The sequence below is a fragment of the Nilaparvata lugens genome, chromosome 6 (assembly GCF_014356525.2).
Source record: "Nilaparvata lugens isolate BPH chromosome 6, ASM1435652v1, whole genome shotgun sequence".
Taxonomy (NCBI): Eukaryota; Metazoa; Arthropoda; class Insecta; order Hemiptera; family Delphacidae; genus Nilaparvata; species Nilaparvata lugens.
In genome coordinates this window covers 32,155,764-32,170,494 of record NC_052509.1, presented here as the reverse complement: position 1 = coordinate 32,170,494, position 14,731 = coordinate 32,155,764, and the positions used below count along the sequence as shown (strand labels likewise).

General features: G+C 34.7%; 1 protein-coding gene across 2 annotated transcripts in view; it reads right to left on the bottom strand.

Moving 5' to 3' along the window:
* LOC111060832 overlaps positions 1 to 14,731 on the bottom strand; it is a 46,551-nt gene that overhangs the window by 16,328 nt on the left and 15,492 nt on the right. For both annotated transcript variants that reach the window (XM_039430654.1, XM_039430653.1), the window contains exon 2: positions 938 to 1,031. In XM_039430654.1, coding sequence (XP_039286588.1) covers positions 938 to 1,030 — 93 coding nt within the window. In that variant the 5' untranslated portion in view covers position 1,031. The remainder of the gene's footprint in view (positions 1 to 937; positions 1,032 to 14,731) is intronic.

The window sequence follows — 14,731 nt, the reverse complement described above, 5'->3', positions numbered from 1 at the left end:
TGGGAGAAAGGAGTAGTCCTTGAGATTAGCATATGAATGGGCGTTTTTAAAAGGAAAAGTGTTAATGCGAAGCCGTATCTGTAACCCCGTGGTGGGCAAGAGGGGTATCCGATACTAGTATTTTCGCCATTAGCCTCAGTTCCCACTTAATGAAGCGTTTCGTGAAAATTCTTTCTGCGCGGGCATTGTTCAAAGTAGGCCTACGGTCCTCTCTCAAAGAATTCCTCTCCCCTTGATAATTATCCCGCCCCGTTTTCGCTTATCCCCTATAAGTGAAACAAGATAGATTACTTCTTCCTTTCTAAATTAACTTACCACAAGTCATAGTATTCGGTGGCACTCAATAGGTCTTTCAAGCATTTTTATCTGAGCATTCCTTTCATCTTTGCAAACCTTTTCAGATTGGATAACATTTAACAAATTGATGATTTTGCAATTGAATTATTGTATTAACATATTGATATATATTTTTAACCCTTCAACAAGTTAAGAAAGATAATAGTTATACTGATCGCGCGACATCATGATACACTCAAATTGAATACTTCCATATATTATTGTTAATACCTAAGAAGTTTATTACTGATATCCTCCAATAAGCAACAATTGGAAGAATTATTTACTTTCAAGTATTTACGTCTCATATATTCACCAAAGACAACCACAAAAGTTATATTGCAAATAAGTGGATGAGCACATAAATGCTCATTAAATCAATATTCCAAGTGAGAATTAGCTCATACAGGCCTGAAATGAAAATAATCTAGACCTAATATAATATGTTAATTGCTAATGATCCATTCCACTTCCAATAAAATTCTACTTTGCTGCTATTGATCATGAATATTCAGAGAATACTATTTGTATCCCTTTAAATTGTTTATCTTCTATTCTAATTTTTCAATGATATGGAGTTTCAATTGAAATAAAATTTTACCTGAGAGCTCAATCGAGATAAGATGGAATGGATGTTCAATTTCGGACTGCAATCGTCGGTGAATTGCGAGGGTTTGCACCACATCGAGCCCATCCTGTGAATGGAAGCACACATTATTAAACAAATCCATGTCTTGTATCAATGCTTTCTTCTTCTCCTGTTTGCTACGAATTGATTGAGATTGAGATTGAGATTGAGATTCTTGTTGTCATTTTCTTAAACGGAAACATCAAAGAATGTTATAAAAAATAAAAGCTTAAATTATTTATTTAATAGGTTTAAAATACTAAAAAATAACATTAAATCAAGGTTATGGTAAAATGGAGTAGGCCTACAAATAGAAATAGACCACGAGGAAGGAAGGTGGTGAACTATTTAACGGAAGAACTTGAATTTTGCTGATCATTTACTAGAAAGAAAATAAATTTATTTAAATTCCACAAAAACTTTGTTCTCCTACTTGAATTCGTCCGTATCTGAGACAATTCCAATTGAATACACACTAATGAGTGAACTGATTTATTGCTTGACTTAATCGACTAAGGAAAGTCTCCTTGCTGAGCAAATCGATTTCGAGGTTCATTGGGGAATTTTTCTAGTAGACGTCTACTTCCAGTTAGTTCTTATACCTTCCATATCTTTTGATATTTATTATATATGTCGAGTTTCTGTCTAGGCTAACTGATGGTTCTGTGGCTATTACTTCTTATACTCGTCATCACTAATGCTATACCTGTACCTAGATATTGACTGTGGAGAATTAACTTTCCTCCAACAATAGATTGGCGTCAGGACTATAACCAATCTCTCAACCATTTCGAAACGTCGCAATCTATAGTAGTGGTCAAACGCTGTATTATTATTCTCGCCATTTCACCGGAACTTAGTCTTCCACCATTCCAACCACCTCCAACATTCTTCCTCAACTATATTGGTGACAGTAGTGACATCTTGTCATTGTCCACTGTTTAGAAACGGACTGTGGTACGGTCACTGACAATAAAAATACTGGTATGCCATTTTCCACAATTTGCTGGCGTGTTGCAACTGTTCGAGATTGATGGACACACAACATGAGTTTTTGTAACTCATTTTTGTAGGAGTTAATACACGTAGGATTCATTCAAAACATCGTTATTAATGAATATGTTGCCAACATGATTAACTCATGTAAGACAGGTTTGTATCAAGCAGACATGTATTGATTATACATTAACAAGTATCATCACAACAAAATTTAGTTTGACAAAACTGACTAGTAAAAATTTTGAAGTCTTATCAACATCCGTTTTAATCTTATTAAAATTCAAAGTAAACCACTACTTATTAAAGTGATATTTAACAATTTGCAAAATATGGATAGTGATATGAGTTATTTCTCAAAACTGTCAAATTCATGCAAAAATGTTTTTGTCAGACTCATTCAATCTCAGCTGTTTTCCATGCATGAAATCAAGCTGGTAAACAGCTGTTTGCAGAACAGATAAGCATATGATTCTCATCACAGCATACTGTGTAATGAGACCATAGGTTTTCTTTAGAATCGAGTGTTTCCTAGTTCCGAAATAGGGACAGCAAAACTGCTACAAAAAACCACCTTTAGCACTCCAGGTGGAAGTTTTGTCAACTTCCACAAAATTCCTGATTCGGAATTTGTAATCTAGGTTATGTTTATAGAATGCATGTAGTAACTTCAGCACAAGCAGGTAATGTTTTCTATTTCTCAATTATTCTCTTCTTTGGATTATTATGACAAAAAATAGTGTACTTGGACGTGAATGTCTTTTGCAGTGCTCGAATGAGATTCTAGTCACGGCTAACGCCTTGACAAGAGATATCATTCTCGCCTGCAAAATGCCCCTTCCCGTCCATGTAAAGTAAGAGACTATAGCCTAAAATTATCATCTTCTGACTCTGGTTCTACACTCAAAATCTTCAATTGTTATCGAAAATAGTTGGGAATAGTTGGGAAAACCAGATTCAAGATCAGTGATGCCTTTCATATTGTGGTTGTGGAAAATATTCTCAGAACCTAGGAAGTGCGTTATGAAAACCAGAAAACTGATGGTACCGTAACAAAAATACTAGGAATAAGAGTAATTTCCTTTGGATCTGTCCAAATGCTACGATCCTTCGAATATAGGCCTACGGTGGATATCCTAGTGGTGTAATAGGTCGTATAATATACACAATCAAGAATTTGAGGAATAATTTTATTATACATCGGACGTGACTTAACGTCAAAACGGAATCTAGATATGAATCATTATTATGGACTCGTATCATTTAACGGAAGTTGAAGTTCTTAGCATATAATGTGGATGCTACTTCATAATAGGATGCAGGAAAAAGAAATGATTATTTAGTTCAAGCGGTCAGAAAATTCGTATACTTGGAAAGTGGAATTCCATTCTCATGCTCGTAATGCGCAGCTAGCTGAATATTTTTGCCTATTTCTCTCTCACCAAGTTTACTTCCATCACAGTTAATTGGATTAATGCAATTTTCACATGAACAAATCATTAATAATTATCATGTATCATGTATCAAAGAAGAGAACAGAAACATTCCTCTTCCATTTCCACATCAAATCATTGTTCTATTATATCCGCTTCCTATATTTTCTCACGCATGGAGAGAGCGATATTCGAACTACTATATTATACATCTCTGTCATAATATTGTAGTTAGATCATTTCCTCGTATGGTTAGATCAAGGAATTTCATTTTACACTGCTCAAGATAAATATTATCATGATAAAATATCATGATCAATGCATTGATTCATTCTTACAATTACAAACCGATTAGAATTTTGAAAAATGTAAAAAAGTACAAACAGAAGGCTGACTCCAACTGCTACTCTACCGATAAATTTATAGTTTTTTTTTTAATAATTTAGAATTGAGATGCACTATTGCAAAAACGGTGTGCAAATTCATAACCTCTGTCTTAAGCTTAAAGGCTTTCATAGTTTGAAAACCGCATTGAACAAGTTAGTTAGGTTGGATATAATACGAAATGATTGAATGGTGGATAAATCAAAGGTATTCACAAGGGGGGTGGGAGGTTGACGCAGATGGTGTGTAATTGAAATCTTGGAGGGTGGGGGATAAAAAGGAATCTTGGGAGTTCCTTTGGAATAAAATGACGACTGACGAGCCTTTTTGGTGCCCAATTTATGTGATGCTGATATTTGGATTTGAGGTATTTGGCGGGTACGTCATTTCTTTGAAGTAGGGGGATCAATCAATCCTGGATAAATAATCTAAAATGAAATGTATTTTGTAGAAAATGTATTCATTGGATAAAAACTTCAGAACTGAGCATATTGTTCAATGGACATTTTGGTAATTTCAAGTATTTATATGGATATGAATACCTACCCAACATCACCTTCAGAACACAGAAAACTAATGCTAACTTTAGCATAATCAGTCTATTAGCAATCACAGATTCTCATCATATTAATTCAATTAGCATGAGTACTGCAATAATGAAATTGATTTTACTGTTACAGAGAATTTTCTTAGGAGTGATGGTATCTACTGACGAAATCGTTGTAACGCCAAGATCTGCGTTGTTCATTTAGTGAGTAAACACTCTTTGCTACCGACGACCGAATTAGAGAAAGACATCAGCAGGGTAAGAGAGTGAGAGAGTTATGAGGCTGCTAATGAGCGAGAGAAAGACATCAGTAGCCGGCGGCTGTGGACATTCTTCTTCGTTATAATTAACTGCATAAATTAAGCATATTTTACCGCGGACCTGGTAATATTATGCACCCTCTTGGCTCAGCCTTAGCTCATCTCTCTCACTCACTCTCTCTCGCGCCCTCTCTCTTCCTCTCACCCTCATCCGCTATTAATTTCCGCAAATGGTCTTTACAAGAAGCAAACGATAAGATTGTTTATCCTGTATCGTTTACTCGCTTGTAACCTCTGCTCTGCCTCTGCGCTCTGCCTGTCTGATTATCATCATCATACAGCTCCTTTACACATTCAACCCCCCCCCTCCCTATACTTCCCTCCTCTACTTATTATCAATCAGCTCACAGCAAAATTGAAAGATTCTCAGCATCGCTTGTTAAACGTTCTGCTTTATTTTCTTTAAATATTGAGATTGGAATTCACCTACCTTACAATGCGTTTGTTTTTCCTCCACTACGATAAAAAGGAGATGTTGCTGATATTTTATGCTTTTTTTAAATCACTGGATGGTTCTCCCGTACATTTTCCTCAGTAGTTATGAATATTTTTACAAGTTTTATATTTTCTACAGGTCTAGTTTCTGCTTGAATGTTATTCAGCCATTCAATAAAAGTATTTTTTCGAGATGTTTTTCAAATTATTTATATTTTCAATTTATCCATTCCATTTTTAAGTTTGAATTGTATCCAAAACGCGCTAGTAATTTGTTAAACTACTTCCGTCTACACTTGTTTCGATTACAGTAATAAGTATCAGTATTACAGTATAAGTATTACAGTACTTTACATTTTCTAACCAAGTAGAGTGGATGTCACTCTTGATAAATGAATAAAGAACCTCCGTATCTTATGACAAGTTGTGTAACTCTAATTATACAAGAATCAAGTAGCACACTATTTACTATCAATCAATGTCGAATTTCCTTAATCGTTTGATGAAATGATGACATCGATTAAACCAGTTCAAAGTTTCCAAACCATATTTTAGTATAGCACATCCGTCCGTCACGCCTTTCGCTAAATCCTACCTTATCAATCAAACAGGAATTATAAATTGAAAGGGACCGCCACAAGATTTCAAAGCATTTTCAGGCCTAAGGATGTGAAGTAATCCTATGCAATCTCTGAAATTAATTGGTCTTAGTAGAGATTGATCTACTGATGCTCAACACATTCGATCTGATAATCTAGTTACATAACAGAGCATTGCTGCAGTATATCAGGTGAGAATCTTCTGTGCAATGTGATTATGAATATACTGAACATTGCAGGAGTTCTATGAATGTTCCGAAATTGAATTTTGTTCCTTTCTTGGTATCTGAGTAATATTATAAATCCTAACTTGATTTGGTTTGATTGAATAATGATTTTTTGCTAATATTTTTCTTTCAATTTCTCTTACACATGAGACCCGCTCAAGTATCTGCTCAATACAATCTGATTTTTTCACAATACAACCTGTTCTATTAGTTTTCAAATTTTGTGCCAGCATTTCTTTTCCCCCTTGGAACTAATTGTCCTAAAAGTTAGGCCCTACAATGGAAGCATGTAGGTCTGCTGTGCAAAGTTATTTTTAAGGCCAAGCCACAGGGAGTGTTTTTTATGCGTTTTCAGACGAGTCGGCAGGACAGGAAGCTCTCCGATTGGCTGATAATCAGCTGATTCCTGAACGCCAACTCAATCAACCAAACAGTAATTATCCTGCCCTGCGGATCCGTCTGAAAACGCATGAAAAAATCTCCATGTGACTTGGCATTAAAAATAACTTTGTACAGCAGACCTACATGCTTCCATTAATTGAGCTTATCAAAAGCAGTCAGTCTAATTTGAACTGAAGTAGTGTGGGAATTAATCCCACAAAAATTCAAAGTACCAGAACTGTTATGCAACTATGAAACAATTGAATTGCGACATCAGTTAGTGGAAGAAAAGGAATTGTCCAGTATAATTTAATATATATTTCCTTCTAGGCTTATTTCAAAATAACATCGAGCTCAAAACAAAGCGATTTATCAGGCACGATTCACAATTGTAATTATAATATTTGGAATGCGGTCACAATTATTTGACGCTTTCTGACATCTAAATTGACATACTGAATTGGTGAGTTGCATTATTCCGATAATGAGCTGTATAGTAATTATTTTGTGTTGGAGGAAGAAAATCTGCTTTCATAAATTGGTTATCTACCATCAATCAATAATATTGTATTGGTGGAGGAATATGAGGGAACTAAAATGCTCATTAGTATTGTAGGTTAGTGAAGTGACAAGGCGAATTCCCTTGTGAATTGTAAACCATAAAACTCTTTTTAGAACTTGATTAATATTATTTCCATTGTAACTCCATGAAATGTCCAAAACTATACACCGAGACAATCAGAAAGCAGGGACATTTTTTGACTACAATTTTTTTACTTTCCTTGCCCTATTACCATAGGTAAGGAAAGTATTGCTTTCCGAAAAAAATTAAGGTACCCCAATTTTTTCAATTTCTATACGTTTCAAGGTCCTTTGAGTCCAAAAAAGTAGTTTTTGGGTATTGGTCTGTATGTGTGTGTGTGTGTATGAGTGTATGTGCGTCTGTGTACACGATATCTCATCTCCCAATTAACGGAATGACTTGGAATTTGGAACTTAAGGTCCGTACACTATAAGGATCCAACACGAACAATTTCGATCAAATTCAATTCAAGATGGCGGCTAAAATGGCGAAAATGTTGTCAAAAACAGGGTTTTTCGCGATTTTCTCGAAAACGGCTCCAACGATTTTGATCAAATTCATACCTGGAATAGTCATTGATAAGCTCTATCAACTGCAACAAGTCTCATATCTGTAAAAATTTCAGGAGCTCCTGATTGATTTAGATTCTCAATTGGCAGCCTTCATATACAATTTAAACAAAAAATTTCAAGTGGGAAAGATTGAGCATGAAAATCTCTACAATTAATGTTCAGTAACATTTTTGTACTGGTAACATTTCATCACTGGCCAATAATGCTCAATAATTGAAAATAAGCTCGAAGTTCGAGAAAATAAGATTATTAAATTGCAAACTGTTGGCAACTGTTGATTCTATTAAATCATTCACTATGAAAAGATAGCAGACTTCGTGTGTCTGCAGCGTTATTGTCCAGTCACCAGCTGGCTTAGATCTTTAAATAGTAGACTTGAGTTTCGCGGGAACACTAGCGTCAGTTGATCAATTTTCATAACGGCAAGGAAAGTTGTGTGAGTGCGCCACACCAGATTTTTCTCTCAGAACATCTGCTTAAGTCCAGCATGAATCAATCCATTAAAATGAGCATGAAATAACTTTATTAGATTGATTCCTATTGATATTGAAGATCGCAATGTGAATATTCGATATTGTATTATGTATTATTTGTCTTCCCTATTAGGTCCTAATAAGTGGCAGGCTCTTCAATTTTAATTAATTTGCATATAATGTTGAATCTATATCATTTCCATATAGCAACACAAAGATAAAATGTGAATACTCATCATCAGGCTACTCCAATTTCAAAGTCTGTCACAGTACTTCTAAATAACTATTACGTTGCGGCGAAAATTTCAATTTCAACCGCAACATTAGGTCCCTTTTGCCGCCGAAAATGATGGTAACTGATCTTTATTCACTGTCCTTTCTACATCTTCTCCTCTGAAGAAACTGCAAACAATATTCACGTACATCTAACTCAATTTATTAGCAAAATTTTTCAAAGACCCGAGGTTTCTAGGACGCGTATGTCTAATGCACAGTTAATTTGAATTTGGATCTAAAAGATAAATGGTCTATCAAATAAATTAAGTGTCCGTGAAATCGGTCCTTAAAGAAGAATAAAGAAAAGTATAAAACTCTGATGAGTTTGAATTAGATTCCTTCATTCACGTAGATTACAACATAAATGCTGCCTTGTACATTATCTACTGACCTATGGATGCAGAGGATACGAAAAGTGTCATATATCTCATAATCTCCTGATGAAATTTTCAACAAAAAAATGGCCAGTAAAATTTTCTTATATCGACCTTAGTTTTCAATACATTTGTCGAGCACAAAGCCAAATTTTAAACAGTTTGAACGCTAATAAAAAGTTCAAAAACATCAAAGGAACAAATTATTAATCTTATCAGAAATTTCTTTCTCTTTCCAATAGTCCAGTCACTATAGACATAAAAAAGGGGGTGTGCTTGCAAAGGGTCCGTATCACAGAGAGGGGATGTTTCACAGAGACAAGTTCTCACAGAGACAAGTAGTGTTTTTGAACGATATTAGTGTCACAGAGACAAGTTTCACAGGAGCAAGTATTTCTATAAATGGCAGTCTCACAGGAACAAGTTCCCACAGAGACAAGCAGTTTCATAGAGACAAGGTCTCCGTCCATAGTAGTAGCGCTATAAATGGCTGTCTCACAGAAGCAAGTTCTCACTGGAACAAGGTGTTTCACAGAAGCAAGGTCATTGTCGTAGTGACAAGGTAGCGAATGTAGGAAGAAGTTAGGCATGTTGCCTACATCTGAACTTGAAGGCACTCCATTATTTGTTCTAGTAGATTGAATGTATGCTGTTTTTTAATCATGATTCTGATTATTTCATCTGATATTTCATATGATTATGATTAAGAGTTTATCATATGAGAAAGGGATGGGTTAGTAACCTATTAGAATTAGATAGAAGATAGATAGAATTATGAAGATAACTTAAATAAATAAATTGAGTTCTATGCAAATGTAATATATTTCTACCAAACTCCAAGATAACTATTCCAATATATCTAATAAGTATACAGGGTGATTCATAATTATGGTAAAATAATTCAATACGTGATAGTAGAGGTAAAAATAAGAAAAAAAAATCATATAAACATATATCCATAAACGCTTCATTAACGAGCTATACAGAGTGAAAGATTTCGACCGGAATTCAGTTCCTCTGGTGAAATACACCGATGCTGAATTGTTTGGGGACTAGTTTTTGAAAAACTTATGCTGGATTCATATGGAAAAATATCTGAAAAATTGAATAAAACTAGTCTGGAACCTGTAGTGTGAGTAGTTTTTGAGAAAAAAGTTGAAATATGCAAAAAATTTAAGTAGAAAAACACAGACTTCTACGTTTGATGCCCAATAACTTTCTTTAATGACCAGTAAACAAATAATTTTTCGCAATAACAATTGTAGAAAATTTAATTCTGAAAAGAATTATGTAAGCTGTGTAAACTAAATTCAAATAAAAGTTGAATAAAATGTATTCTTATGTAGTACATTACACCATAAAAATTCGCTGTTTTATGAGGACAGAACTAATAACTCATAGGTTGTAGCTGCACAATTCAGCATCGGTGTATTTCACCGGAGGAACTGAATTCCGGTCGAAATCTTCCAATCTGTATAACTTGTTAATGAAGCGTTTATGGATATATGTTTATATGAACTTTTTTTCTTATTTTTACCTCTACTATCACGTATTGAATTATTTCACCATAATTATGAATCACTCTGTATACTTATTAGATATATTGGAATAGTTATCTTGGAGTTTGGTAGAAATATATTACATTTGCATGGAACTCAATTTATTTATTTAAGTTATCTTCATAATTCTATCTATCCTCTATCTAATTCTAATAGGTTACCAACCCATCCCTTTCTCATATATGATAAACTTTTAATCATAATCATATACCTACATGATTAAAAAACAGCAGACATTCAATTTACTAGAACAAATAATGGAGTGCTTTCAAGTTTAGATGTAGACAACACGCCTAACTTCTTCCTACATTTGCTACCTTGTCACTACAACAATGATCTTGCTTCTGTGAAACACCTTGTTCCAGTGAGAACTTGCTTCTGTGAGACTGCCATTTATAGCGCTACTACTATGGACGGAGACCTTGTCTCTGTGGGAACTTGTTCCTGTGAGACTGCCATTTATAGAAATACTTGCTCCTGTGAAACTTGTCTCTGTGACACTAATATCGTTCAAATACACTACTTGTCTCTGTGAGAACTTGTCTCTGTGAAAAATCCCCCTTGCAATTTTTTTTTCAATTTTATAACCACATAGGATCACTGTAGTCTCTGATTAGTCCTCTTCCTTTGTTTATTCGCTTCAATTCTCTTCCTTTCTTTCCAGTACCTCTTCATTCTGTCAGATCTTTCTTTTCTCAATTCATCTGAACAAACCTGTTGCCTTCTCTTAATTGTTTTTATAGATAAGATCCTCCTTCTGTCAGTGATGATTTCCCTATAGATTCTTGTGCGATTTTTGACATCGTCAATAGTTAAATTTACTTCCAATATGTCTTCTTTCATTTCCACAAACGAAGGAATTGTGGCTCTGTCTGTTTTTGCACTCATGAATTTTTCAATAAGTCTTCTTAAGGCCTCTTTCACTCGATAGGAGACGTGCAACTTGAACACTGAACAGTGTTCACGTTTTTTTGTTGAAGTACATTGAGTTCAATCATGTCTTTCACATGGTGATCCCGAGCAAGGAACCGCCTTTTGTCACGTCTTTTTCCCTCGAGGCAAGCAGAAACCCGTTTGGATCGAGATACTAGATTTTCACATGGTGATTCTACATCTCTCCGGTCTTCACTTTTTCTCAAAATCGATCTTTCTTGAAAATGAAGATAGAAAGATTCTGATTTCGGATTTGGATTCAGCGACCCCTAATCCTATAAAGCGTAAGACCCGTTTTCAAAAATATCCGAAAATAAGGAAGCTATGACTGTTTCTAATAAAGCTTTCTATTATCATATAATTACACTAGAGTCTCGATTAACCGAGTCTCGGTCAACCGAGGTTCCGTGTTAACCGAGCCTCGGATCGGCCAAGGTCAAGGTCAGTTTGGCAGCTAAGAAGCGAAGCAGTTCGATTACACAAAGAACTGTCAAAGATTTTTTCAAACCTTTGTAACTTTTTAATACTTTAAAGTATGTACTACTATTATCTAGTTGTGTGGTTTTGAATTTAGTTCATGTTGGTGTACATCACATGGTACGTATTTTTATTTGATTTCCTTAACCCCTTATTTAGATTAGGCCCTCCGTGTTAACCGAGTATTTGACTATCCGAGGTTGTAGCGGTCCCGATTAACTCGGTTAATCGGGACTCTAGTGTATACAGTAAGAACGAACAGGTACTGTACTATACAGTACGTATGTACTGTGGCTATTAAAATACAACTTACACTGTATTTGTGTAGGAAATTTGGTGGGATATTTATCTTGATTTCTAAAAATACACAAAAATAAGGGAGTAAGAAAACTTTGAAAAACCAACATTTTCCTGCCGATTGACAAAACAGATAAAAAAATTATTCTAAGACATATTATGTCTTGAACTAAAAACGTGTAACAGATATCCAGATCATTATCCAAGCTATCAAGATTTTCATAAATTTATTTGTCTCCCTATGGCTGTAGGTTTGCGCCCAACGTTTTTACTTGAACATTTCTGTGATAATCATTAAATTATGATAGGATACATTATCGTATTGATCTTCTAAATCCAGTTACATGCACATCGATTTCTGTGAAATTGATTTTTACCGTTCCTATGAATTCTACCAGGTTCAGCGCAACTTGTTAAATATCATTGTTTGATTCAACAGAATTCATAGAACGGCAAAAAATCGAACAACAAAAAAGCCGAAGTTTGTGTCGACGGTATACAACATAAAGCAAAAGCTCGCGCTTGGTCCATATAGTTCTACGACTGAGGACTCAGCTCAGCGACTAGCCATGATTATGTTGATCACTACTCATATAATAATAAAAAGTATAGAACTGCTTTCTACTATGAAGCATAGTTTTCATTCTTTAATAAAAATAAAACGAGTTTCCGGTGTCAAAAGCGTCAAAGTCGCCAGGCTGGTCTGGACTATTCATGACTTTCTCAGTATGCATTATCCACTCAGCTGTTCTAATACAAACACAGACATCAGTTGGAATGGAATGACATTTTTCATTCTTTCAGTTCCTATTATTAACATAGATCGATTCAGATCACCACAATGTTTATACTGTATGTTCATAATACATTTTTCTGATTGTTGCAAAGAAATAATTACTGGTTGACCGAAGGAAGTGAGGTATAAGATTCAAGTCGACTGTTTGTCATTTCTCTTAATTGAATGAGCGAAGCAAATTCTATGTTTCAAGTCAATCGGCGTTTGTCTGTTTGTTTGTTTGTACCGCAGTTACAGTCGCAGTTAGGCTACTTTCACACGATAGGAGACGTGCAACTTGAACACTGAACAGTGTTTACGTTTTTTTGTCGAAGTACATTGAGTCAAGTCGTGTCTTTCACATGGTGACTCCTATCCAGGAACCACGTTTTGTCACGTCTTTTCCCCTCGAGGCAAGCAGAGGCAAGATCTAACAACTACGCCGACGTTTGCTCAAAGTATGACTCATCACTTTTTTCTCAATGTCTAACTTCCTTAAAAATATAGATAGAAGATTTCTGATTTCGGATTTGGATTCAGCAACCCCAAATTCTTTAAAGCATAAGTCCCGTTTCCGAAAATATCCAAAAACAAGGAAGTTATGGCTGTTTTTAATAAAGCTTTCTATTATCATATAATTATACGGTAAAAACGAACAGGTACTGTACTATACAGTACGTAAGTACTGTAGCTATTATAATACAACTTACACTGTCTTCGTGTAGGAAATTTGGTAGGTTATTTATCTTGATTTCTGAAAATACCCCAAAATAAGGGAGTAAGATAACTTTTCTGCCATGTGAAACTGGCCTTATGGTCCATTTGGATAAAATTTAGTATACAAGTACTTTGAAACAAGGCGCAGAAACGTATGTATTCAATTTTTTTCAATTCATCCCCGTTTCAAGATGGCGGCACTTTATTCGGAAATTTTACCCTAAAAATCAACCTAACTTTTCAATACTTTATCAGATCAGGTTCAAATTGGGCTCATTATTCTCAGCTCTTTAAAGCGGTATTATTTCTTGTATCACATGTTGAAAATTTTCTAATTTTTGGAATTCGATTTTTTTTTACAAGTCCCAATCCAAGTTTCAGATTTTTTATCTTTTCAACCGTGCTTCCGAGCTCAAAAATGTTAGAAACTTTTATCTCTCAGCGTCCTCCACCGATCCTATTGCATTTATATCATCATACTCTGAATCCAATTTGTAGATGTGTGTTTGTGTGTGAATAGGCGGGCGTGTGTCAATAGTGATTTCAGTGAGTGTAGCGAATTCTACTGTTCTCTGAACCACTAGTGTTTAAGTGTTTAAATGTTTATATGTTGCGCATTTACGGCGAAGCGCGGTAATAGATTTTCATGAAATTTGACAGGTATGTTCCTTTTTTAATTGCGCGTCGACGTATATACAAAGTTTTTGGAAATTTTGCATTTCAAGGATAATATAAAAGGAAAAAGGAGCCTCCTTCATACGCCAATATTAGAGTAAGAATCAGACTATAGAATTATTCATCATAAATCAGCTGACAAGTGATTACACAGATGTATGGAGAAGCCAGTCTATAGCTGTATTTCCATAAGGTCTATAGTTTCAATCAGGTACTTGTGGATGAGAATAGCCTACTGCGTGAAGTCTACTGTTCACAGAACTACTAGTATTTTGGAGTTATATTTAACTATTTGAACCTGATACATTAGATTGTTGAATGACAATTGAAATTCAGTGAAGTTTTCTTTTCATTTTCCTCGTATTTTATTGGGTGATGAATGGAGATGATTTATGAGTTCATATTTGGATTCATCATTTCAAAGTTTAATTTTTTTTGAACTTTTAAAAATAAAAAATGTTCATGTTTGAACTTTTTAGGTGTTTGAAAACTTCTTAAAACCCTTAACTGTCTCTTCGTGAGGCAGGAGTATTGTTATATTTGTACGTTTACTATAATAATCATATGCTAATGGAAAACTATATTAAAAACAGCTATAACTACCTTGTTTTCGGGTATTTTTGAAAATGGGACTTACGCTTTACAAAATCTCTATCTATATTTTAAAGGAAGTTAGACTTTGAGAAAAAGTGATGAGTCATACTTTGAGCAAACGTCGGCGTAATTGTAAGATC